Below are 23951 nucleotides of genomic sequence, written 5' to 3'. Positions count from 1 at the left end.
TTTAAACGATTTCATTATTTATTGTGCAAAATATTATGCGTCATTAATATGAGAAATAAATCGACTGTATACATATAGGAGACACCAAAGGTCTTAAAATACAAACATTCTCTTTTCATTCTTTAAAGTATTATTCACAAATCTCTCCTCTCATACTATTAAGGTATTACGACGATGCTGCTTGTGTGCTAAGAAAAATGTGTTTAGACGCAAAGGCTCCTCATCTTTCATCGACTCTGCCACCCACTTTGCCTTGGAAGTTCAATAAACCTGTACAGCCTAATAAAGGACTAACCCGCCAAGGCAATGGACACTCAGAAGAGCTACGTTGTGTCATTGCTGTTATTCGATAGTATATTTTCTTAGCATATAAATCATCTTTATATCCTTTATACTTCTATCTGTTAAAATTTTGTTATTACATGACAGTGGCAATCGAACACCAAAACAGAAGGTGAAACTAAATGTTACAGAGGAGAAACTGTTAAACCTGATGCTGAAGTACAATGGTGGAAAGCCAAGAGCTGAGGTGCGAGAGGTTCTAGCTTTTCTGTTATCCATCTTTTATCAGAGTCTTGATTCATTTTATATATTTTTCTTCTTTTTGTAGACAAAACTAAAAAGTGGAGTCCAGTTGCAAGACCTATTAGATGCAACAAGAATGTTAGTTCCCCGTACAAGGTAGAACTCTGAACTCAACTCTTTGTGTCTTGTCTCCAAAAAGCATGTATGTTCTATCTTTTCCATGTGTTGAATACTGGTAACGACAATATGGTCTTCCTTTTTTTATATGTAGACAGGTCGTGAGAGTGATAGTGATCCAGAAGACCTTGAACATGCTGAGAAACTTCGCCAAGTTAAAGCAGTTCTTGAAGAGGTTCTTTAGTACTTTCTCTTTTTTTGTTAAATATATAGTCCGGGGAAAGTATTACATAGTATCATTTAGTAATACTATCTTATATCATTTTTTTGTTGAATATACTATCTTATAAGTAAGCTAGCCTTATGCATTTTTTATTTAATTCATGAGGTCATTTTCTCATAGCAGAGAACCTTTTGGAATGGCGCATGGAGGAAATTTCTCAGGGATATACAGGAAGGTTCAATTGAAGCCGCTGAAGTGGGATAGTGAAGGCGAAGAAGAAAGACCTGTAGAGGCCCTTATGATTCTTAAATACGGCGGTGTTCTAACTCACGCTGGTAGAAAACATGTGTTTACATACTTTACCATTTAATTTGTCATTTATATATATATATATATATATATAACAATGACAAATTAAATGGTAAAGTATGTAAACACATGTTTTCAAACATATATATATATATATATATATGTTTTCCAAATATAGAAGAATTGTTTAACTTATTGATGTTTGCTTCATCTGCATGCAGGCAGAAGAGCTTAGTAGATTCTTCCGATACAATATGTATCCAGGTAAGGTCTCCTGATCTGTTACTTTTATTTTGGAGTATTTCACCGATGAAATGGCCTTAAATTACATGTTTTTTTTTCAGGTGAAGGGACTGGTTTGCTTCGTCTCCATAGTACATACCGTCATGACCTTAAAATTTACAGCTCTGACGAGGGACGTGTTCACGTACGTACACCTTTTACATTGATACTACTGAAAATAATTAAGCATATGTGTTGGAAAAAAAATTTTAAACTGGTTTGCATATGTTGACCAGATGTCTGCAGCTGCTTTTGCTAAAGGCCTGCTTGACCTAGAAGGACAGCTGCGCCAATCTTGGTTTTCCCTTCTTAATATTATATTGTTGGTGCTTAATTTGCAATGTCATCATGTGTTTACTAATAATGTCTTTTTATCTTTCTTGCTTCTCAAGGTTTCTTTGGTTAGCAAGGACTCTTCTATGTTAGATGGTCTTGATACTACCAGCATTGAAATGGAAGCTGCCAAAGTTTGTCCCATTACTTGAGTCATTTTTGAAGTGTGTGTATCAGTCAATCAACAAGATTGATTTCATTATAATTGGACTATATATGCAGACTAGATTGAATGAGATTGTAACGTCTGGCAAAAAAATGATCAATGAATTACTACTATTTATTATTATCAAATCATAGTAGTAATTATCAAATTAAATACGCAAAAGGCAAAACAAAAAGAGAGAGGCATAACATAAAATAACTTAGCATATTAAATTGCAAATAAGACAAAATATTTCAAATCAGTCAAACAACCTAGAAAATTAATAATTGAACCAGCTACCTTTTTTTATTAGACCGGATATTAGTTCCACCAATAATCGTAGTCAACTTACCAACATGGTGCATATATGTCAAATGGACAAATCTACGTTTAAGTAACCTAACCTGTAAGGTAGCTGGATTTTTTTTGTGAATCTCGTGGACTGAGCTATCGCAGATTGGGGTTCATAGGTGAAGTTTCAAAAAATTGTTATAATTTGATTGGTCAATTGTTTTTAATTTTTATTTATTTAATTTAGATCTAAAAATTTAAGATAAGTCTAAAATCATTTAATATCACTTGCCATATAATCTAACGAATATTACAAAAAAACAATTTCTGAAAACTATTCTCGAAATTATAGAAAGATTAATAGTGTTTTATTTATTACTTTTAATATTTATAACATATAAAATATAATGAACGAAATTTTATATAAGATAATTATAATAGTTTTATACTCTACTTGATGAATTGTGTTCGAATATAATTATATAATAATTATTTTAAATATTACAAAATCCAAAAATGTTTATTAATATTATTTTTAAATTATTTATCGTTGTTTAAAGAATAAATTTATCATAATTTTAAAATAATTTATAAAATGCATACAAAATACAAAGCAAAGTTGCACTTTCAAGAGTTAAGTCGAGCTCTGGATTAAAAATCCTAATAACTGGTAAAGAAGGGAAGCCGCAGACAAAAACATTGAATGTTGTCTACAAACAAGTTTTTCAGAATATTCCGTAGTCACGGTACGTAATTTAATCTACTTTTTTTTTCAAATACAAATTTTAAAATATATAAACTGTTACAATTATTTATTTTTGCATTTGCCAGATGGGTTGTGATGAGTTAGGAGACCGATGACGGTATGTCAATTTAATATTATTTCATGTTCAATAAAATTTAGAAATTTATAAATGTATCAAATAATGTTAACCCGTCAAATTGCTTACAAAATTTATTTAATTTTTTGTAGGTTTCTAATTGAATTTGCTTTCTTTATCGAAAAATATACTTCATAATTTATATTATTTATGGATAATATTTTGATTTTTTTTATATTTTCTTTTAATATGTCTACATAAATGTTTGTTTATTATTTATGAAAAAATAATATTATTCACCTAAAATAAAGAATTACGACACATATTCAATACAATTCTAATTAATGATAATATAAAATATGTTACTTCTAAAACTATACACTAATTATTTTATTTTTTGAATGAAAGTATCTTCTTGAACACACAAAATATTTTGTGACGTTGTAATTATACATACACACAATATCTGTCTTTTCATACTGACGTTACTGTGTTCCCTTTCGTCTATCTCAAATATTGACTACCAGCTTTTTTCCATGACTGATGAATTCTTCCAAAAACGGTGGTATTATGTTGTAAAATCTGTTACTTCAAAAAATTATATAATATTTATTCCATATTTTAAATTTTCTTATGTCCGCACAGGGTGCGGACCGGTCACCTAGTGCCCCATTACATAGGTTCCATTTTTTTTATCTCCAAAGTTATTGGAAAATAACTAGTTTAATAATGAAACTTAAATTTAAAAATTACAATAGTTTTCTTTTCAAATTAAGCATGAAGATTGCTTATGTAAATTTTTTTTCTTGTTTAAAGCATGTGTAAATCTTGAATGTCAGATTATGTATATTATGTTTGTCTTTATGTTGTTCATTTTTTTAAATTACATAAAAACACTCAGATTAATAACAATGTGATATTTTTTTAATGTGATACAAAAGGGGGATGTGTGGTCACTGATCTTTCAAAATATTTACCATTTATCTGTTCAAAATGGTTTTAGTTTATCTTATTTACATCATCTATAATCTATTAGAATCACAAAGTTGGATACAACTTGATTCTACGTAAATCTTTTTTTTAAAACTATACTTTATATATTTCTCTGAACCTATACTTTTACTAACAACTCACATTTAAATATACTCTAACTATCATTACAAATATCTGTAATTTGTTAAATGTTATCAACACATACATATTATATTTTTAATATTAATATCTATTAAATGATGCTTTTTACTCATATGATTTTTTGATCATTTGTATCTTTTATAGCAAAAACATTAAATTACTAATAACACAATTTTCTTTGTGGGATTAATAGTTTAGTCATTTATAAGTTAAAAAAAATAAGTTGTCAATATTTGTTCAAAGCTTATATAAAAAAATTGTTGAAAGTAAATTCCAAAATTAAAATATTTATTTATTTTTATATGATATATAGTTTAGTTTCATATATATAATCTTAATACTTATTAAATGAGACTTTCTGCTTATATGATTTTGTAATCATTTGTATCTTATTATAAAAAAAAAAAATCATGGATCACAAAATTTGAATGTGACACTTTTAACAGTTTTAGTAATTTATAGTCATTTTAAAAAATTCAAAATATAACATATACAGAAAAATCTAAATTTTTATTATATGGTTAATGTGGTTCTTTAATTTATTTTAATAGTTTTAAATTAAAAATAAATTAAAAAAATATGATAGAAGATACACTAATTTTTACCAAATCTTTATTATTCAAAATCATTAATTATCATATATATTTTAGCCATATCAGGCAATTTCATAATTTTATTTAAAGAAATAATGAAAAACTTTAATAATTAATTTATGGTTAATTTAATAAAAAGTTTATTATATATTTAGATTGACCAACATATTTCTTTAAAGATTTTAAGAATCATTTTAGTGATGACATGTGCTAAACAAATGTTGTAATAATTTTCAATTAGTATATAAGAGATTTAAAATGAAATTCTCTTTATTAATATTCAGGAAAACTTCAAGATCTAAGCAACAAGAAACTTAAGACAGTTTCAGGTTACGTTTGCAACGGATTGTTCTCAATTGGTGAAGATGGTTTCGGAACCAGAAGAATGGCCAGCATTTGAAAGCTACCTGGAAGATATTAAGCTGTTGAGAAGAAGTTTCGTCAACTCAGATATTGTTCATGTACCTAGGACGGAGAATACAAGGGCGGATAGTTTGGCACGTAGTGCTCGGCAACAACCGTCTTTCGTCGTACACATGGATTCAGAGTTACCACTTTGGTTTACAGGGTCTATATGAGTCTGTAATCTTTTTGCTGTCAAAAAAAAAAAAAAAAAAAAAGAAACGATAATCTAAGCAACAAGAAACGATAATGAAATAAATCATGGATCACAAAATTTGAATGTAACACTTTTAACAGTTTTAGTAATTTATAGTCATTTTAAAAAATTCAAAATATAACATATACAGAAAAATCTAAATTTTTATTATATGGTTATTGGTTAATGTGGTTGTTTAATTTATTTTAATAGTTTTAAATTAAAAATAAATTAAACAAATATGATAGAAGATACACTAATTTTTACCAAATCTTTATTATTCAAAATCATTAATTATCATATATATTTTAGCCATATCAGGCAATTTCATAATTTTATTTAAAGAAATGATGAAAAACTTTAATAATTAATTTATGGTTAATTTAATAAAAAGTTTATTATATATTTAGATTGACCAACATATTTCTTTAAAGATTTTAAGAATCATTTTAGTGATGACATGTGCTAAACAAATGTTGTAATAATTTTCAATTAGTATATAAGAGATTTAAAATGAAATTCACTTTATTAATATTCAGGAAAACTTCAAGATGTAAGCAACAAGAAACGATAATTAACACCCCCCCCCCCCCCAAGAAACTTTAAAATTAAATTCTCTTTATATAAATAAATATAATAGTTATTTTTAGATTTAAAAGTTTTTAAAATATCCAAAAATATATAAGATATTTTGAAGTTGTCTAAAATACTTCAAAACATATACAAATAGTCAAAAGTTAATGTCTAAATTAACTAAACAATACCTAAAATACAAAAAATACTTGAAATATCTATTGATTCTCTATCCAACATATTCAATCCAAACCAATTTATACATTAAAATTAGTTATTTTGGCATACTTGATTCAAATTTATATGTAATATATTATTTTTTTTTTATATTTTGAGAATTTTGAAGTATATAATGAATTTTAAAATAATTTAAACGAGTTATCCGAATCCAAGCTGAACCCGCAAAGATCCGAACCGAACAAATATTTATAACTACTTGGGCTGAAAATTTTAATTCCAAAAACCCGAATAGATCCAAACCGAACCCGAATGGATACTCGAACGCCCACCCCTAATTAGTTTTAAAACTCACGAACCATGATATATAAAAAGATTTATGTTTAATAAATCAAGCCTAATAACAAATAAGGGGTGCTGACCAAAAAATCAAATAACGGGTAACAATTTTAAATAAACCATGCTTTACCGTACATATATTTACATATTTTCAGTATTAATACGATACAAATTTGTATGATAAATTTGATAAACAAAAGACATGGTAATATAAATCAATAATTCAATAGAAATTATATATTTAATCTTCCTTTCTTTCCATTCAAATCATTATCATATGAGTGAATAATTTTAACTTTAAATGATTATATATATTTTTGATACAATTACCATATATAATGATATATTATGTTATTAATAAGCCGATTTAAATGAAAATCGGATTCAGATTGCCATATGAATAATTAGCATGTTACATATGAAATTTATAAATGATGGTCCACGATGGCACTTCTGTTATTTTTTCTAGTAATGTAGGTCCATTTTTATATATGGGTTTTGAGAACTAAAACTTAAATCACAACTTAAAAATGTTCCTCAAATAATATACAAGAGATTATCAAATAAAAAAAGAGAAAACCAGCACAAAAAAGTCTTTAAGAAAGACACGCTACAACAGAATAGCTAAGAGTAAATGGACTAATATGAATTACACAAATGAAAAACTAAGCATCTCCAAGTGAAACAAGTCTCGACAAGTTTTGATCATATAGTTGGCTTTCTAAGTCGCTTTCTTCTTTCCTTTTTACTTCCTGAAGCAGGTTGCTTGATTTGCACTAGGCCTGGAACATAAGGGCATGCGCAGCGGGGGTTCACAGGGGGGGTCGCACGTTTTACGAAAAAAAACCGAAGACCTCGGCTCGTCCCGCCTTTCCCGCGTGAACCCGGATCGTGACTGTTCAGCGGGCCCCACGCCACATGACGGCCTGCTATTGGTCACTTTATTTAATTTTTTTTAAATCAAACAAAAAAAAATTAATTTTTTGAACCCCAATGAGAGGTTCGCCGCTGCGCATGGTCTAAGAGCACACATTTACCCTACAGTCTATGTGTCTCTGCCTTAACCTTCTACGAGTTTCAGTTTTTTTAAGTATCCAGTCTCTCCAACAATGTTGAAAGTTTTGGAGTAGTCTTGTTCAAAACCCATGGCGACTTTCTTCTCCTCGTCAATAAAGAAACTCTCACAAGTAATCAAAGGATAAAGATCCGTTTCCACCACTCTTAAGAAACTTGCTCCACAACACCTTTTCGGCCTCAATCTTAGTAGTAATCCATATCTCAAACTCCATCGGACCTGATTCGTTGTGCGTAAGTAAAACCGCAAGCTTCTCTTCTCTAACACACGATAAAGTCATGTAGTCATTATCTCCAGCGTCAAATGGGAGGCGCAGAAGAGGACCAAAACTCTCGCTTGCAAACAGATTACGTGATGGTCAAGCACGTCTTCTTCCATGTTCCTTTCTGAAGGAGGCCAGTAAGTGTTTCCCTTGAGAGACACGCCGTGCTGACCAAGTAGTATACGCCAGTGTGGAGTTACATCAAGAGTTTTCCATGAACTAGATTCGAAATCGTAAATCTCATACAGTGAAAACTGGTTTCTAGGTGCGTTGTCATACTTTTCTATAAACCTCAAGAATTTGTAGCTACGACTAGAGCTGTTATCCTCGTATCCTAGAGTGTAAGTAAACCTGTCCCATCCATGTGGACGGTGAGAATATCTAGATTCGACCGACCTTGTTTGACCCCAATACGGATTCCAAACGACAACTTTGGCATCATCATCTTCCAAGACGCATAACAATAAACCGTCACAGTGGAAAACTTTAGATATCTTAATTTGTTTTTTAAGTTTACCTTTACACTCTATGGTTGGATCTTCATTGTCCAGGAGAACGACCCTCATGAGATACAAATCGTAATTCATCAGTACGATTGTCATAGACTCGCCTTCTTTAACCACATCAACCAACTTTTTGTGTTTTCACAATAAACCCAGGGGATTGAGAAGCGAATGTAACATACGTTCTTTCCGTTAAGTTTACACGGCTGGTAGACTTTTGTCCTGATGAACACAAACGTTCTTAACAAGCCACGTTCGTTTGAGACCATAAAATATGAATAAACGAAAGTTTTATAGGTCGTTGGTTATGAAGTTGTTTGTGTTGTAGTGTGTGCTCATTCTGATGAAACTATGCGTTAGGCAGTTTATCAATTCACGCCAGATTTCTTAAAAAAGTATAAGATAATTGCTTAATTTGTTTCTTTACCGTATTCGTTAACATGAATAAACCAAACTTTCTTATACTACTATAAAGTTTTATTCCTTCCTCGTGGACCAGAAAAGTTGGTCAAAGAGAAAAAAAAAAAACAAAACGAAGACAAAGAAGATTGAACGTTTTTTTTTTTTTGAATGAATGTTAAATTTATTCATAAAAAAGTCTTCATACAACTAAGTGCATCCTTTATACTCTAGGAGCAATACCAAACTTACTCACAACCTTTCAAAATGAAAAAGCTATTTACAATCTAGTTTGAAACCAAAACTGCATCAGCTTCTCCATGCCCTAAACCCCTTTCATTCTTAACAGACTGATTTTGTTCCTGATGCCCTTGTCTATCATTCTTTTAAGCACTGGTAACGGCAGAAGTTTGTCACCATGTTTGAGCTTGTTACGTTCACGCCAAACAGCATACAGAACAGCTTGGAATGCATATCTGATACAGAAAAGACTCAACTTCTCCCTGGTCTCATCAGCAATAAGTAGCATGATCTCAGACCAAACATTTGTGAAGGAGTTGCATAATATACCTTTGACAGTGAATTCCCAAATCTTAGATGAGTAAGCGCACTCAAAGAACAAGTGATTCCTCGATTCAGGAGCAGATTTGCATAGAAGACAAGTTGTATCACTACCAAGACACCATTTCACAATCCTATCCAGAGTTGATAGCCGATCTAGAGACGACAACCAAGCAATGAATGCAAATTTGGGAGTGTTTTGCGAAAACCAAATACTCCTGGCCCAAGATTGAACGTTCTACTAACTACGTAGACGCCATTGGATAGAGTTTGAATAGATACAGAAAGCGAATTGGTCGCCTCAGGGATCATTACTCATCATCTTATTCTTCTTCTCATTCTTTCTCTAGCTGAAGCTATCAGCGCCATTGAAGCCTGAGAGATCCAGCATCAGCTCCATGGAGGAACCTACGGCTACGACAACGTTACAGCTTTCACTGTCGCTCAATTAATCAAATTCTTCACCTCCTGGTATGTTCTCTCTCCCCCATCTGTATACATTCTCTAGGAACCGTTGACGAGACTCTCCTGCAGGGCCGGCTTACAAGGGGCACAAGCGGTGCCCGTGTCCACGTATAATAATAAATAAGGAGCCCAATTTTTAATAATTCTATATTTTTATATATAAAAAAATTATAAATATAATAAATAAAATTGAAAAGGTCCAAAAATATTTGATATGTATATAGTTTTATTTCATTACAAAATATACAAAATATTACTGATTAAATTAAAAAAATATTTTAAGCATTATCTGTATATAAATTTTAGAGAGTAAATTTTTATTTTTTTGCTTTAGGATGCCTAAGAGTGTTGAGCCGGCCATGCTCTCGTGTCTGAAACCCGCTTTAGTGGAGATTGGAGAAAGTATAGAGATCTTTTTATCATGTTACCATTGGTTCTGTAGGTAAAGGGAAAGGAGATGGGATCTCAAACAGCTTCTTGGGTCTGGAGGAATGCCTTCTTCTACAGTTACAGCTCTCGCTGTTGCTATTGGTTTACAAGAGGGCTTTGATGGTTCACATTTTGCTATTTCTTTGATCTTAGCTTCAGTTGTAAGTTGTTTACCTCCTTTATCTTGTGGGGGACACTTGCTTTGCTACTTTCTGTTGTTTATTTATATGTGTGAGTGGTTTGTGTGGTAGGTGATGTATGATGCTACCGGTGTAAGTTTACATGCGGGTCGCCAAGCTGAGGTTTGATTGGTTTTCCAGCTCTTATTGGTTTCATCTTTCAACTTGACTCTTTTGTCATGATGCATTTGAGCTCTAGTATTCTTATCTGTGGTATCCAATTCATTTTCTAGGTTCTCAATCAGATTGTGTTCGAACTTCCGGCAGAACATCCATTGGCTAAGAGTCGATGGAATTTAAATTCCATTATTTTAGTTGAAAGCATTGGTACATTAGTGGTTTCCATGGTTTCTTAAGGTGTTTCACTTTCTTAATTTATAAAAGAAACACTTCTGTTAGAGCACAAAAAAAAGACACAGAAAAACAATACAATCCTTACGTTATTTTTTCTTTTTTCTTTTTGATATTTCTTTTTGAGTATGAGAATATACATAAAATTAGAGTGACGCAGATCAAAAGATTTTTTACAGTTGTATTTTGGAATTCATTACGCTATTGAACTGTCGCACTACGGAATATATTGAGTTAAAAAAATAATAATATCTCGAATCTGCGATTGTATCATCATTTTCTTACACTTTAGTATAATTTTATATTTTTTAGTTTTTACAATATTCAGTTTTCTGTAGTTTATATATTACGATTTTATCATATTTAACCATGCCAATATCCTATCCTATGTTGATGTATCCACTCCACCCATCTGACAAGTCTAATAAACATTGGCACTGTTGCATTGGCACTGGGAACTCGAAGTGTTTGAAGAGGAGACGATATATAATATGAATCGTAACTACTGGAGGTCTTTTTTTATTAAAGGAGAAACGAATCACTCTCGGTAAGCATAACATACTGAAAATAACTATCGAATCCCCTCAGCCAACCTACTTCATCACCAAACACACACAATTTGATCCCGAAAGCTAAGCTATATTCACTATCAGACTATCAGTACAACCAAGCAGGGAAAATAATAAATACGACTACAAACGGCAAATTAACACAATGTTATCACTGAACATATGGTTGTTCATTCTTATATTTAGAGAAAAAAACAAACTTTTTCTTGAATACTCAAAAGTTCCTGCTCAAAAATTTTAAAAAACGAAAAGAAAAAAATTCTTTATAAAAAAATGTGATTTTTTTTTTTTGCTAAATAAAATGTGATTTCTTATGAATGTTACAAAAATTATTTTTTTTTCTTTTATTTCTTTTGTTCACTACTCAAAGCTTTAGAGCATTTCGAGATGAGTTCTAGACAAAATATTTCAGAACAAAGAAAATAAAAATATGAAAAACATGAAGGAAGAGAAGTAGCATGAAAGAGGCGATAAGCAAGTTGTTGTTTGAGAACTTCAAGTTGTAGTACATATTTAAGAATCTCATTTGACCATAATCCATATCTAATTGGATTACTTCAAAAAAAAAACTTAAATTAAAATATCTTAAACTAAGAATATTTTTCTGTTTAAAGTACCCAATTTGAGGATCAACAGATAAGGGTTCTTCTTATAGTTTCAAGCAGAAATGACATGTTGCAGCAGGTTACATGACCAAGTCAGCACTCGCAACGTCGCGTTTACTGAAATTGTCAAAAAGGAATCTATTGAAGAGAATTTGTTTGCCGTCCAAAAAGGGTAAACAATTAAATGAGTATAAAATAAAGGACGTGAGACATACGCGCTAAATCAGGGCCGTAGGTAAAAAAAAGAAGGAGAAGAGTAAACAAAACATGAAAAGTACGCTATGACGACGACCATGACTCACTCTGTCTCCTCGACCAAGTCTCTATAAAGCTTCGTGGCGTTCGTTTTGTTCAAAGAAACAGCCATGAGAACAAAAAACAAAGGTAAAGTGCACCCATCTCCTTCCCCGCTTCCACCATTTTCTTCTTCCTCCAAAGGAGACGACTGTCTCTCTGTCCTGAAGTTTCTCCCCGCCGTGATTCTCGTTCTCGTCTCCGATCTCTCCCCAGAAGATAAACAAGTCCTTGCTTACTTAATCACTAGGTCACTCAAAACCACCCCCACCACCGTGAACGCCGGAGGAAGAAGAAGCTCTTGCGGTTCGAATAACAAGAAAACAAAAGCTCCCGTTTTCGATTGTGAATGCTTCGATTGCTACACGAGTTACTGGTTTAGATGGGACTCTTCCCCTAACCGTGAGCTCATCCACCAGATCATCGAAGCCTTCGAAGATCATCTCGAGAATAATAATAGCTCCGCTGCTTCCCAGAAATCAAACGGTAAGAAGAAGAAGAAGAAGGATAAATCAAGTCCTCGCCGTGGTGTCGAAGAATCACCGATCGCTAGCGAAATCACGGAGCCCGTGGTGGTGGTTGTGCCGCCTTGCGATGAAGTGAAATCACCGGAAAAGTCAACAGAAATGTTGAGGTTCCCGGTGGCGGCGGCGACTGGGCACAAGGGTTTGGCGAGGAAAGTGTTGCCGGACGTGATGGGTTTATTCAATTCGCGTTTTTGGAGGCTTTGGAATCCGAACGCCTAGATGCAAAACAAATGCTTGTTTTTTTTTTGGAATCCAAAACAAAGTTAAATGCTTTTTTTTATATGAAATATTTGATAGAACACACCTAGTTATGTTAGGTTGTATAATACTGAAATGATGATAAAACATATGTTGCTGTATATATATTTTTTGTTTCTTTTGTTGAATAAAATGCAGCAGGCATATTATGTAAAATCTATTACTGTTTAATTCCTTCTTGAGAAAGCATCTTCAGTTTTTTTCAAGAGTTGGTACTTGGTTTTAGAGCTCTGAAACTGTATGATTCTCTTCAGGTTTTGTGTAGGTTATATTTGTTCCATTGGGTTGGTGTGGTAACACCCCCTCACTCTCTACTTGAGTTACAACAACTACTTCTTTTAGAAATTCATATCTATTTTTTGCTTATGAACAAAGTTACAGAGGGATTACCTAAGGTGGACCAAACATTTCTGTATTTACATTGTTGTGTTTAATGTTTGGGAATTTTTAAAGTGGACATCTTTTAAACAAAACTAACAGAATAGTCGTGTCTTTGTGCAATGAAAATTTTGCGCCAGAAAATAAAGTTGGATGGTAAAAGAGCCTGAAGAAGGTGAATTTCTGGTGGAAACTGAAATCACATCAAGAACGATCTTGTATACTAGATTATAGAGGAACAAATGCCAAACTATACAGCCAAAAACAGGGTGGATTCAAGTATTTCTTTGCAATGTGGTGTTTAATATTTGGGATTTTGAAAGAATAAATAATAATAATATTTGGGATTTTGCAAGGTGAACCTCTTAAAAACAAACTAGGATAAGACCCGCGCCTTGCGCGGGATTAAGTTATTATTTTTATTATATTTTGGAGAATGAAACAATAGTTTGGCTTCATTTGGATTACGGGTGTTCAATCCGGATATCGGGTTGGTTTCGGTTCGGTTCGGTTTTTTCGGTATTTGGTTAGTAAAATATAACTACTATACTAAATCCATATTTACTTTGATTTTAGTCCTTCACATACTTTTGAAAGATTTCAACTGGACGACTAAATTGATCAGCCAATCTTGTTGCTTTAAATCATTAGTGTTTATATATATATATATTATTTAGTTTGAATATTTATTAAATAAAAATTCATATGCGTTATATTTTATGATCATTTGTAACTTATTATAACAAAAAAATAATCTATTGATCACAAAATTTTCATAGTGGGAATATTCAAATTTCTAATAATATATAGACGTTTTGAAAAATTCAAATATAACATATAAGAAAAAATATAAATGTTTTTATTATATATTTAATGTGATTTTTTAATATCTTTCAATAATATAAAATTTAAAAAAAGAACTAAAATACCAAAATTGTTATCAAATACTTATTATTCATAATAATTAATTTTCATATATACGTTAATCATATTAGGTAATTTCGTAGATTCTAATTAAGGAAAGTGCAAAAACAATTTTGGTAGATTATTTATCAATTCGATAGTTTGTTTAATAAAAAATATAATGTAAGTCAAGATGGACCAACCTATTTTTCTAAGAATAGTATATTTTATATAGTCATTTATTAAATGAGAATTTATAATCATACAATTCTATGATCATTCATATCATTTTATAACTGAATATTTAAATCTTCGATAACAAAATTTTCAATGTGAAATCTTTAATAAGTTTATAATTTATAAATGTTTTTGAAAATTCATTGAAAGTTTTAATATTAAAATATTTATGTAATCTTATGGTATATAGTATAATATATATATATATATATATATATAAATATATATGTTTTATTATTAAATGATATTTTTTACTCATATGGTTTTAAAATAATGTGTATCTTCTTATAATATTAAATAAAAGTTCATATTAATACAATTTTATGATCATTTGTAACTTATTATGACAAAAAAAAAAATCTATTGATCACAAAATTTTCAGAGTGGGGATCTTCAAATTTCTAATAATTTATAGACGTTTTGAAAAATTCAAAATATAACATATAAGAAAAATTATAAATGTTTTTACTATATATTTAATATGATTTTTAAATATATTTTAATAATATAAAATTAAAAAAGAACTAAGATACAAAAATTGTTATCAAATATTTATTATTCATTATAATTAATTTTCACATATATGTTAATCATATTAGGTAATTTCGTAGCTTTTATTTAAGGAAAGTGCAAAACATTTTTTGGTACGTTATTTATCAATTCGATAGTTAGTTTAATAAAAAGTGTAATATAAGTTAAGATAGACCAACCTATTTTTCTAGGAATAGTATATTTTGTATAGTTATTTATTAAATAAGAATTTATAATCATACGGTTCTATGATCGTTCATATCGTTTTATAACAAAATATTTAAATCATCGATAACAAAATTTTCAATTTTCAATCTGAAATCTTTAATAAGTTTATAATTTATAAATGTTCTTGAAAATTCATTGAATGTTTTAATATTAAAATATTTATGTAATCTTATGGTATATAATGTTTAATATATATATATATATATATTTATTTTATTATTAAATGATATTTTTTACTCATATGGTTTTAAAATCATGTGTATCTTCTTATAATAAAAATGTTAAACCATTGATCATTAATTTTTAACATAATAATTTTAATAGTTTTAGTCATTTATTGTCGTTTTTAAAAATTCAAAATATAACATATACGAAAAAATCTAAATTTTATTTTTATAGCTAATTTGATTGTTTAATTTATTTTAATAATATAAAATTAAACAAAAAATGATGGAGGAGATATACATTGTTATCAAATCTTTATTATTAAACTCATTAATTGTCATATATATATTAGTCATTTATGGTAATTCCGTAGGTTTTATTTAAGGAAAGAAAATATCATATCATATCTTTATATCATATAGTTTGACCAACTTATATATCTAACAACATATAAAAATCGAATGTGGACCTACTTATTTTTTAATTGAATGTAATTGACTACCTAATTGAGTGCCACCTATGCATTGGGGCCTCTTTTAATTAATACAAAATTGAGGTTACATCTTTTCAAATGTTCCTCAATTAATATATAAGGGATTAACAGATTTGATTTTACAATTCGAGTAAGAACAATCTTGTATACTAGATTATACAGGAACCAAATGATGATATGAAGATCTCTGTAGCCAACACAAAACTCTTCATAATCACTCAAATATAAATTAAAAAAAAAAACTGAAGCTTGTTAGCTCCACGCAAAACCAAAACTTTAAACAATTCATACATGCATATATACATACATATATATATATATATATATATATATATATATATATATATATATATATAATCCACAATCATACAAAGTAATTGATGAAGAGACTGAACAAATTGTTTTATCAGGTGTCACAATTACAGTAATAAGGATTAACATACCTTTGGCAGAACCATACAAGTCTCTACATGATCGAAAAAGATTTGGATATTATGACGAGAGTCCCTTCCAATTCCATGAATCGCAGTTTCTCTGACCTTTTTTGACTTGGGATCGAAACAAACAAAAAAGAACGGAGGGGATGAGCGCGATGCGAATATCATCTCCCCAGTACCAAGTATACCCATGAACACGAGGTCACGAAACCTTCCAAAAAAATCTATCGACAGAGGAGGAACCACAAAAAAATTTGACCATACTTCTTTGTTGGCATCTTCCAGAACCCATAGGTCAACGTTGCGGTTATATGCCTGATGCGCTATGGTTATCTTTCCAGCGTGATTCACCAGCTCACCATACTGTTGAAGCATCTGATCCTCAGGTAGCTTAGTAACATTAAACTCTTCAGAACTCAGATCAAAGCTCATTAGAGATCCTTTTTTCTGGTAAGTAGCTAAATAATACATAAACCCATCCTTGTATATCCCTTTACATCCAGAGTTATGACGATGTGGATACTTACACTCGATCATTCTCCATTTTTCTTTAGCTCCTAGAGTGATCACTTGATGTTCCTCCGACACAATATCCTCCCACGGCACAGCATTACCATTACGAGACATGTGACTACGTTTAAGTACCACTGTCATGCACAACACTTTGTATACATCATTAACTGGATCATATCCAAAAACAGACAATATATCTTGCCTCCTCGTTTTGACTCTAGGTAACGATACGAACTGACCCGTACTAGGGTTTCCGACAATCATCTTGTTAAAGTCCCGACCGCAGATCAAGCCGCGAACAGGTGGAGTAAATTCATACAGTAGCTCCGGATCCATTTTATAACTAACCATGCCCTGATTATACGGATGGTCTTGAGACAAGGATTGAAAGTGCTGCATCTGCATGTCTCCGCCACGGTACAGTGAGATAAGATAACGTGGCTGAGTTGAAGATCGGGTTATGTACCACTGGATGAACTTTTTGTCGAGGATTATTGATGACACGTGTTCAGAACCAAAACGGAGCCTGGCTATGGATCTCGGCGGCAGTTTCATGAGAATCTCTATGATCATGTCATTAGCAAGGTTCGTAAACGGATCGTTTACTTTCCTTTCGTCTGGTTGTTTAGACCTCTTGACCCTTTTCATGATTGTTTTCAACTCTGCCTCTCACTGTTTGATTCTTTTGACTCTTAACCCTAATATCCTTCTTAAACCTAGAGATAACTTTTATATATACTAGTAGATATCTGGGCCGAGATCCAAATAATTTTCTAAAGATCGAAGCCAACTAGCAATCCAAACTTGTTTCTCTAAATGAGGCGGAAGATTTATGGGCTGAGATCCAAATAATCTTCTAAAGATCGAAACTGTAATTTGAACATGTTTTCTTAAATGAGGCAAGTAAAGTTTTGAAGATGTATGGGCCAAAACCCAAATAATTCTTTAAATGTCAAAGCCAACTTGTAATTCAAATCTATTTTTCTAAATGAGGAAACAAAGTTTCATTTCGCATGACTAATCAACTAACAATTTAGTTTCTAATAGAAATGAAATCTTGAACCGACGAATATATATTTAATCCCAAATTCGTCTTTTATCACTATGCTACCACTGTTTCTACGCCGACAATACCAATTCTTTGACGTGTTAATGCTTTATAGATTTATAAATAGAACCTCATATTTTGAAAATGTAACATAAAAATACTCTTCTTTATTATGTGAATGGAAATCCTTAAACCATATTTAGTGGCAGTATCTAATAAAGTTGATAGTGATTACATAATTGGACAAATTAATCTAAAAATAGAAAGAAATGAGAGACAATATCTCTCTCCTAGAAACTTTCTTACTCTGCCAGCGGTTTAATATTTAGTTAGTGGCTTGTTTTTTTAGAGGAAATAAAAATAGTTTCCTTTATTTTTTAAGATACTACGAGAACGAGAGGTTATGAATGCTAATGATGCTCTAAGAGTTACAATTGTATAAAAGGCAGTCGTACAATTGAAAAAAAAACTATTTTGTTATTTCTTTGTTTTCTGCGGAGGAGCCTAAACAAAAAAATTCATACAACTAGACAAATTAAGTATGTCTGTTGTTCGCGGGCTAAAGTCTCCATGGATTGTTGTTCTTTCATCCGCTGGTTTGGGTTTTTAGGGTTTCTTTGTTTGAAATTACCGGTTCGGCGTCGCTGAAGCATTTTTCTCCGAGAAAAGGATGAGTTTTGGCGACTTGAGCCGGGTCAAAGGAAGCTAGTAGGATATTTGGAACATAAACTAAATTGTCACAAGAAGTTCATACTCCCCCTCGCTACTCTGTTTAAAAATTGAAAGACGTAGGATCCACGTCACAATTCAATTTTTTTTTAATAACCTTTATCCTTTGGTGGCAAAATTCTTAACGAGAAAACATTAAAAACAAAAGACAAATCGCTCGGTTGGTCCAATAATGAGTTTTTTTTTCCTTTGAGAATGCTAACCAATAACGAGATTGGTATGTGTATAGTGGTAATACGATTACCACTATGGATGTTCAAACGAGAATTAATCTGAGTTTGTAACAAAACTATGAACACTCAATAATATGAATTTATAACTTCAAATATAGAGTTTTATGCTTTCCAAAAAGGAATTTCAAAACTCCAAATTTAGAGTTTTGACTATTTGAAGTTTCACTTCTTAAAACTCTAATTTGAAGTTATCTTTTTATTTGAATCTTGGTCTCATGGCTTGGTCCTTATAATTAATTACACATCACATTTATAATTCCTAAGTATCTTTTTCATTTATCTTTTTAATCTTTAATACTTTTGTATATCTTAAATATTTTAAATTTATTTTATAAATTTAAATTTTACACATAAAATTAAATAAAAATTTTAAAATAAGATTTATAATATTTTAAAACTTGAATTAGATAGCAAGAATATTACAAAAGAAACTTACTTAAAAATAAAAGATACATGAAGACATAATTATTACACAAATTTAAATATTACAACAACACTAATAGTTTAGTAAATTTTCTCTAGAACTTCTAAAATATTGTCCAAAAAAATTTTGTTTAACCGAAGATGGAGCATTACGAAAATAATTTTATGTAATAATGTGGTATTTTGCTTGTAGTTTTTTTTTTAACTAATTTTGCTTGTAGTTTAATATTTAGCTATGTAATTCTATTTATAATTTTATATTTTATTATAAATTTTTATTAATTAATATTTTATATTATTTTTATATATGTGCTAGTTATTTATAAAAGTTTTATAGATTTATATTAACTATGAAAAATATAAAGACCATAGTGTAAATTACAAATAATAAATTAAGTTTTAATTTTGTAGAAAAACACCTTGAAACTTCAAATATAGAGTTTTGCAAACTCTAAAATAAAGAGTCTGTGATGGTGGTAGCTTTTAGGAGAAGCTGCATTCTGGTTCTCAGAGGCAGGACGTGTGAAGTCGCAATCTATCTACACTTGGTCAATGAAGGAGCTTGTGCCTTGGTGAGGCATACGTTTGGAGATAAATCATTCGCAGTACCGATGAGATTGTTTTATCCGTAGATTTGTCTCTTCTTCTGTTTGGAGGTTTGTGCTGGAGCGTTGTTGAAGCCTTAATCTCAACCCGATTTTAGGGTTGTCTGGCTAATCAAGTGGAATCATGTTGCTTTGGCTACTGATTCTAGTAGGATGGTTGTCGACACTTATAAGGTGAAAAAGTCTTAGTCCCTGGCTAACCGAGATCCTTGAATAAAAAGATGCACCTCTTGGTGTTGACGTGGGAGGTCATGTGCAGCAATCTGATCATTCGGTGCCAACTACTTTGAGCTACAAACGGAGCTTCTCGTTTGGGATTATTTGGAAGGTTTAGGGATAGCTTTGTAACCTTGTTTTTTAGAGGTAGAATTAGTGTGGTTCAAGAGACGGTTCAATCCCCGGTCTTGGGATGAGCTTGTTCTCGCAGTGGTGAAAAATGCAGCAATGTACTCTAAGTTGCGCTGGATCCGAGTAAGTTATCACCTAATGAGTGTTCCAGGGTGTTGCTAAGATGCTTTGTTTGCATAGAATTTGATGTGGTCAAATGTATGTATCAAATTTATGGGTGAATGAAATAGTTGATGTTGAGCCAAGAAAAGTGAAATAATAAAGACTGTTTTTTTAGATGCTCTACAGTCAAATTTAGATCTAGGGTCTTGTAAACTTGTGTATCCTCTTTCTCTAAAGTCTACGTGTGTTTCTCGAATTAAAAGCAAACAAAAAAAAAAACCTCGTGCTCATGAGCCTTTTCGTAAAGCCCATTTTGATATTTCGGCCCACATGAAAATAATTGTTTCTCAACTCAACTCACTTGACCAACACTGTCGTCTCGAAAACTTGTCTATAATCTCTCTCTCTCTCTCTCCGCCTCGCGCCGTCGGCGATTTTACCTCCTCCTCCGAAGTTCTCTACTAACCAATTCTCTTTTCGAATCTTCTGATGCGTCTTCCTCTTCCATCGTAATCCTTTTTTTTTTCTTACAAGCTCTCGCAGAGTGAAAGAGTATTCGTCTCTAGGCAACTATCATATATGGCTCTTCCGCTCGGGAAGCTCACCATCCTCCTCGGTGCAGGTCCGTTCAATTCATGGACTCTCTATTCAAATTTTCTGAATTACTGCTTCTCGTTGCTCGAATCCTTCTCGGGTTTTGATTGGGTTCGTCGATTATGACATCAGGACGTTAAAGTTAAGGTTTTTAAATAAACCCTTTGATACCTGTAGAGTGATCAATGTGTTTGATTTCACTTAGAATCATAAAAGTGCTTATTTGGTATGTTTAATGCTCACTTAACTCGCCTTTTACTTCAGGTCTTGTTGGGTCAGTGCTTGCTAAAGACGGGGGCTTGCCAGATGTATCCAGTTTCGTCTCAGGTGCTTTTAAGGTATTTAAGCTTCAATGTTCAACTGTCATCAAAAAGTTTTCACCTTTTCCTTATTTAACGTACTATGGGGGTGATAAACTTGGCGGCTCTCTATGTGTGTGATGATGCTGTTTGGAAAAAAAAATGGGGTAATTGGTTATTTCTATTTGACAGATGGTATTTAGACAACTGAAACAAGGAGAGCCTGTCAAATCAGCTAGCAAACCTCACAGTGATGCACTTACAGCCCAGGTTAGTTTATGACATGAGTCTACTTACTGGCGTGGATAAGCTGTTAGGTAGAGATGCTGGATAAGAAAGCTTGTGGAGGACTTAGAATTACTTTGGCTCATCTCTAGTTTTTCTTGCAGGTTAACAGTCTTCGGCATGAATTGCAGTTGCTGGCTTCAAACAGACCTATCACTATAATCTCCACAGGAGGATCAGGTCCTCTTGAGTTTTTATGTTGAAGTTTTGTATTCATTTCTGCATTAAAAACCTGTGAAAAAACGAGCCAAATGGTTTGGCTGTTAAGTTGATATGAAGCAGGACACTAGAACCTTTTTCAGTTTCTTATTTTCTGGCTGTGATTTATTATTATAGATCCATTTTCAGGCTTTTCTCGTCTCTTGTTACCTTTTTGGCATAAAAGGCAGACTTATGTTTTGATCAATGACTTATTTAACAATTCAGGTGGCAGAAAGTATGCTATGGTCATTATTATTGGGGTGATAGGCTACGGATATGTGTGGTGGAAGGTAATCATACGTCACCTTATTTGGCCTACTTGATCTCTTGAAGTGCTGTTGATTACTCAAGACTTTGTATTTTGGAGAAAAATTCGTTGGATTTTCGTTGCCAATTACTTGTGACCTGGCTCATTTGTTTGTAGTTTAATTTTTCTTTAATTAAAAAGTTGGCTGGGTACTAATTCATTCTGCAACGTTTACAGGGATTGAAACTTGAAGATTTTATGTTTGCAACAAGGCGCAGCTTATCAGATGCATGCGATAATGTTGGCACCCAGATCGATGGGTTTTATTCATCCCTCTCGGTAAGTTCTTACATCCTATAGAATCTTTGATTTAACAATTGAACTTCAGTTCTTGTCAGTTATGATGGTTCCTTTTGTGAGCTAATCAATCCAAGTGATCTAGTACATATTTTCTTCAATTCAGTTGCAGAACATTAAATGTTTTGTCTCATTTTGTTTATGTTAACATTTCATGGCAGGGTACAAAAAAAGAGTTAGGTTCAGAAATCGACAGGATGGATCGTACTTTGGATGAAAGTTCAGTAATTATTAAACAAACAGGAAGAGAGGTATGTATACAAACACTTCTGTTTCACTGTGTGTCAAGGCTTTCCGATGATTCTACCTATATTCTTGATAATTTTATCAAAATGTTAGGTGAATGAACTACGGGATGGAACAGCAAATATGAAGGATGAAGTTAGGTCTGTTTTCGAGGCTGTTGAAACTCTGGTGAGAACACTTTAGTGATTGCATATATGCTATACCAGTTTGTTCCTCCTTAAAAAGTTAAAAAAGAGATGATCATGTGATCTTCATAATTTCAGGCCAGCAAAGTACATCGCATTGAGGGTAATCAGGTAACATCTTTGTCACAGTTGTAGAGTTGGAGAAATTGTTTTATTCATCAGGCAGTGTTGATTGAATTTGATTTTTTATTTGCCTTCAATAAAGGATCTCACGCTCAAAGGAGTTGGAGCTCTGCATGCTCAGTGTCTGGAGCACAAAAGAATTCAAGAATCCAATAAGGTAAAAGATCCTTCGCCAATATGCATTGAGTTTGAGAGAAATGGCTACATTTTCTACTCTTCTTGACCCACACTTGTTTTATGTTTAGGCTTTGCCATCAACTTCGTCACTCCCAGCCCTTGAGCCAGCTCCTGTGACCCCTTCATCAAGGGTAAATGAATATATATCTTTGATCTCGTCTCACGATGAATTTCATTTATTCATCACGTTATTAAGGATTGTTAACGATCTTGTTCTGTTCTATTACTTGTCTCCGGTGTTTTGATGTTAGCAGACTATGTCTTTGCCTCCTCCTTCTCCCCGTGAATCCCAGTCTCCATCAACCCCTAATGGAGCTCAACAGGTACCCTTCTATCTCGAACCTGAGTCGTCCGTTAGAAACTAATTGTTATTAGACTTTGGTACTGACTTGTCGTTTGAACAGTCAAATGGTTCACTTAAGCTCACTCAGACTATGCCTGGTTTGAAGGATATAAGCCAAAGCTCTAGCAGCCGTGAGACTTCATCCAATGGAACACATTCTGGAGAAGGCATGGGAAACACACCAACAAGTTCAGGCCTGTTTAGTATTTTCTCAATGCCAAGAATAGGGAGGACTCGTAGTGCGGTGAACGCAGTGCCTGCTAACTCAACTGGCCCCCAATAGTGGCTTGTCAATACTAAAGAGAGTTTGATCATTCAGATATATTGATCTGTAAACCAGAAATGGAGAAGTGCCAGTAGAGGAGTTGAATACATTTTGCTGTGTTTGTGCTCGGTCCCTTGTCAGTGGAGAAAAAATGTCATAAAGATGCATAAATTTTGTAGAGATGCAGCTTATATTTAATTGGAATATATGTCACAGCTAGTCAGTTCGTTGCTCTGCCCTTTTGCGTTTCAGTCTTATATAAGAGGTCGACTAAGGTTAGGCTGGTCCATTTGTCAAATACATTGTTTTTACCAGAGGT

General features: G+C 32.0%; 5 protein-coding genes and 1 pseudogene across 8 annotated transcripts; 4 read left to right on the top strand and 2 right to left on the bottom strand.

Moving 5' to 3' along the window:
- The first annotated feature begins 1138 nt into the window (after positions 1 to 1138).
- LOC117128393 (inositol hexakisphosphate and diphosphoinositol-pentakisphosphate kinase VIP1-like) lies at positions 1139 to 2587 on the top strand. The gene is made up of 3 exons (XM_033280629.1): positions 1139 to 1438; positions 1519 to 1601; positions 1693 to 2587. Exons 1-3 carry the CDS (start codon positions 1390 to 1392, stop codon positions 1939 to 1941), a joined length of 381 nt encoding a protein of 126 aa, XP_033136520.1. The 5' UTR covers positions 1139 to 1389; the 3' UTR covers positions 1942 to 2587.
- A 3392-nt stretch (positions 2588 to 5979) lies between these two features.
- Positions 5980 to 9785, bottom strand: LOC103839114 (F-box protein At2g38590-like). Its single transcript, XM_033280009.1, has one exon. It carries the CDS (start codon positions 8397 to 8399, stop codon positions 7812 to 7814), a length of 588 nt encoding a protein of 195 aa, XP_033135900.1. The 5' UTR covers positions 8400 to 9785; the 3' UTR covers positions 5980 to 7811.
- LOC103839112 lies at positions 9065 to 11491 on the top strand (annotated as a pseudogene).
- Positions 11492 to 11987: 496 nt separating this feature from the next.
- LOC103839057 lies at positions 11988 to 13108 on the top strand. The gene has a single exon (XM_009115541.2). It carries the CDS (start codon positions 12224 to 12226, stop codon positions 12896 to 12898), a length of 675 nt encoding a protein of 224 aa, XP_009113789.1. The 5' UTR covers positions 11988 to 12223; the 3' UTR covers positions 12899 to 13108.
- A 2993-nt stretch (positions 13109 to 16101) lies between these two features.
- On the bottom strand, positions 16102 to 20205 carry LOC103839056 (F-box/kelch-repeat protein At3g04660-like). Its single transcript, XM_033280003.1, has one exon. The coding sequence runs from the start codon at positions 17468 to 17470 to the stop codon at positions 16307 to 16309; it is 1164 nt and encodes a 387-aa protein (XP_033135894.1). The 5' UTR covers positions 17471 to 20205; the 3' UTR covers positions 16102 to 16306.
- Positions 20206 to 20678: 473 nt separating this feature from the next.
- LOC103839055 lies at positions 20679 to 23855 on the top strand. Of its 4 annotated transcripts, none has more exons than XM_018654140.2 (14): positions 20679 to 20763; positions 20854 to 20932; positions 21169 to 21242; positions 21396 to 21473; positions 21593 to 21668; positions 21915 to 21979; positions 22174 to 22275; positions 22455 to 22544; positions 22633 to 22707; positions 22803 to 22835; positions 22930 to 23004; positions 23093 to 23155; positions 23276 to 23347; positions 23429 to 23855. In XM_018654140.2, exons 2-14 carry the CDS (start codon positions 20890 to 20892, stop codon positions 23648 to 23650), a joined length of 1068 nt encoding a protein of 355 aa, XP_018509656.1. In that variant the 5' UTR covers positions 20679 to 20763; positions 20854 to 20889; the 3' UTR covers positions 23651 to 23855. The 4 variants fall into 4 exon arrangements, with proteins under 4 accessions (XP_018509656.1, XP_033135893.1, XP_033135891.1 ...); XM_033280002.1 differs by having other exon boundaries at positions 23279 to 23347; positions 23474 to 23854; XM_033280000.1 differs by having other exon boundaries at positions 23279 to 23347; positions 23429 to 23854.
- The last annotated feature ends 96 nt before the right edge of the window (positions 23856 to 23951 follow it).

This window comes from Brassica rapa, chromosome A09 (assembly GCF_000309985.2).
Source record: "Brassica rapa cultivar Chiifu-401-42 chromosome A09, CAAS_Brap_v3.01, whole genome shotgun sequence".
Taxonomy (NCBI): Eukaryota; Viridiplantae; Streptophyta; class Magnoliopsida; order Brassicales; family Brassicaceae; genus Brassica; species Brassica rapa.
The sequence above is the reverse complement of the archived record's forward strand: the minus strand, read 5'-3'. Positions and strand labels throughout refer to the sequence as shown.

Bases quoted from the DNA above. Each gene is read 5' to 3' on its own strand.
- LOC117128393 (XM_033280629.1), top strand. From the start codon at position 1,390: ATGCAGGCAGAAGAGCTTAGTAGATTCTTCCGATACAATATGTATCCA. The intron at 1,439-1,518 runs GTAAGGTCTCCT...TTTTTTTTTCAG, and splicing joins CCGATACAATATGTATCCAG to GTGAAGGGACTGGTTTGCTT. The intron at 1,602-1,692 runs GTACGTACACCT...TATGTTGACCAG, and splicing joins CTGACGAGGGACGTGTTCAC to ATGTCTGCAGCTGCTTTTGC.
- LOC103839114 (XM_033280009.1), bottom strand. From the start codon at position 8,399: ATGACAATCGTACTGATGAATTACGATTTGTATCTCATGAGGGTCGTT.
- LOC103839057 (XM_009115541.2), top strand. From the start codon at position 12,224: ATGAGAACAAAAAACAAAGGTAAAGTGCACCCATCTCCTTCCCCGCTT.
- LOC103839056 (XM_033280003.1), bottom strand. From the start codon at position 17,470: ATGAAAAGGGTCAAGAGGTCTAAACAACCAGACGAAAGGAAAGTAAAC.
- LOC103839055 (XM_018654140.2), top strand. From the start codon at position 20,890: ATGGCTCTTCCGCTCGGGAAGCTCACCATCCTCCTCGGTGCAG. The intron at 21,243-21,395 runs GTATTTAAGCTT...TCTATTTGACAG, and splicing joins TCGTCTCAGGTGCTTTTAAG to ATGGTATTTAGACAACTGAA. The intron at 22,545-22,632 runs GTATGTATACAA...TCAAAATGTTAG, and splicing joins TTAAACAAACAGGAAGAGAG to GTGAATGAACTACGGGATGG.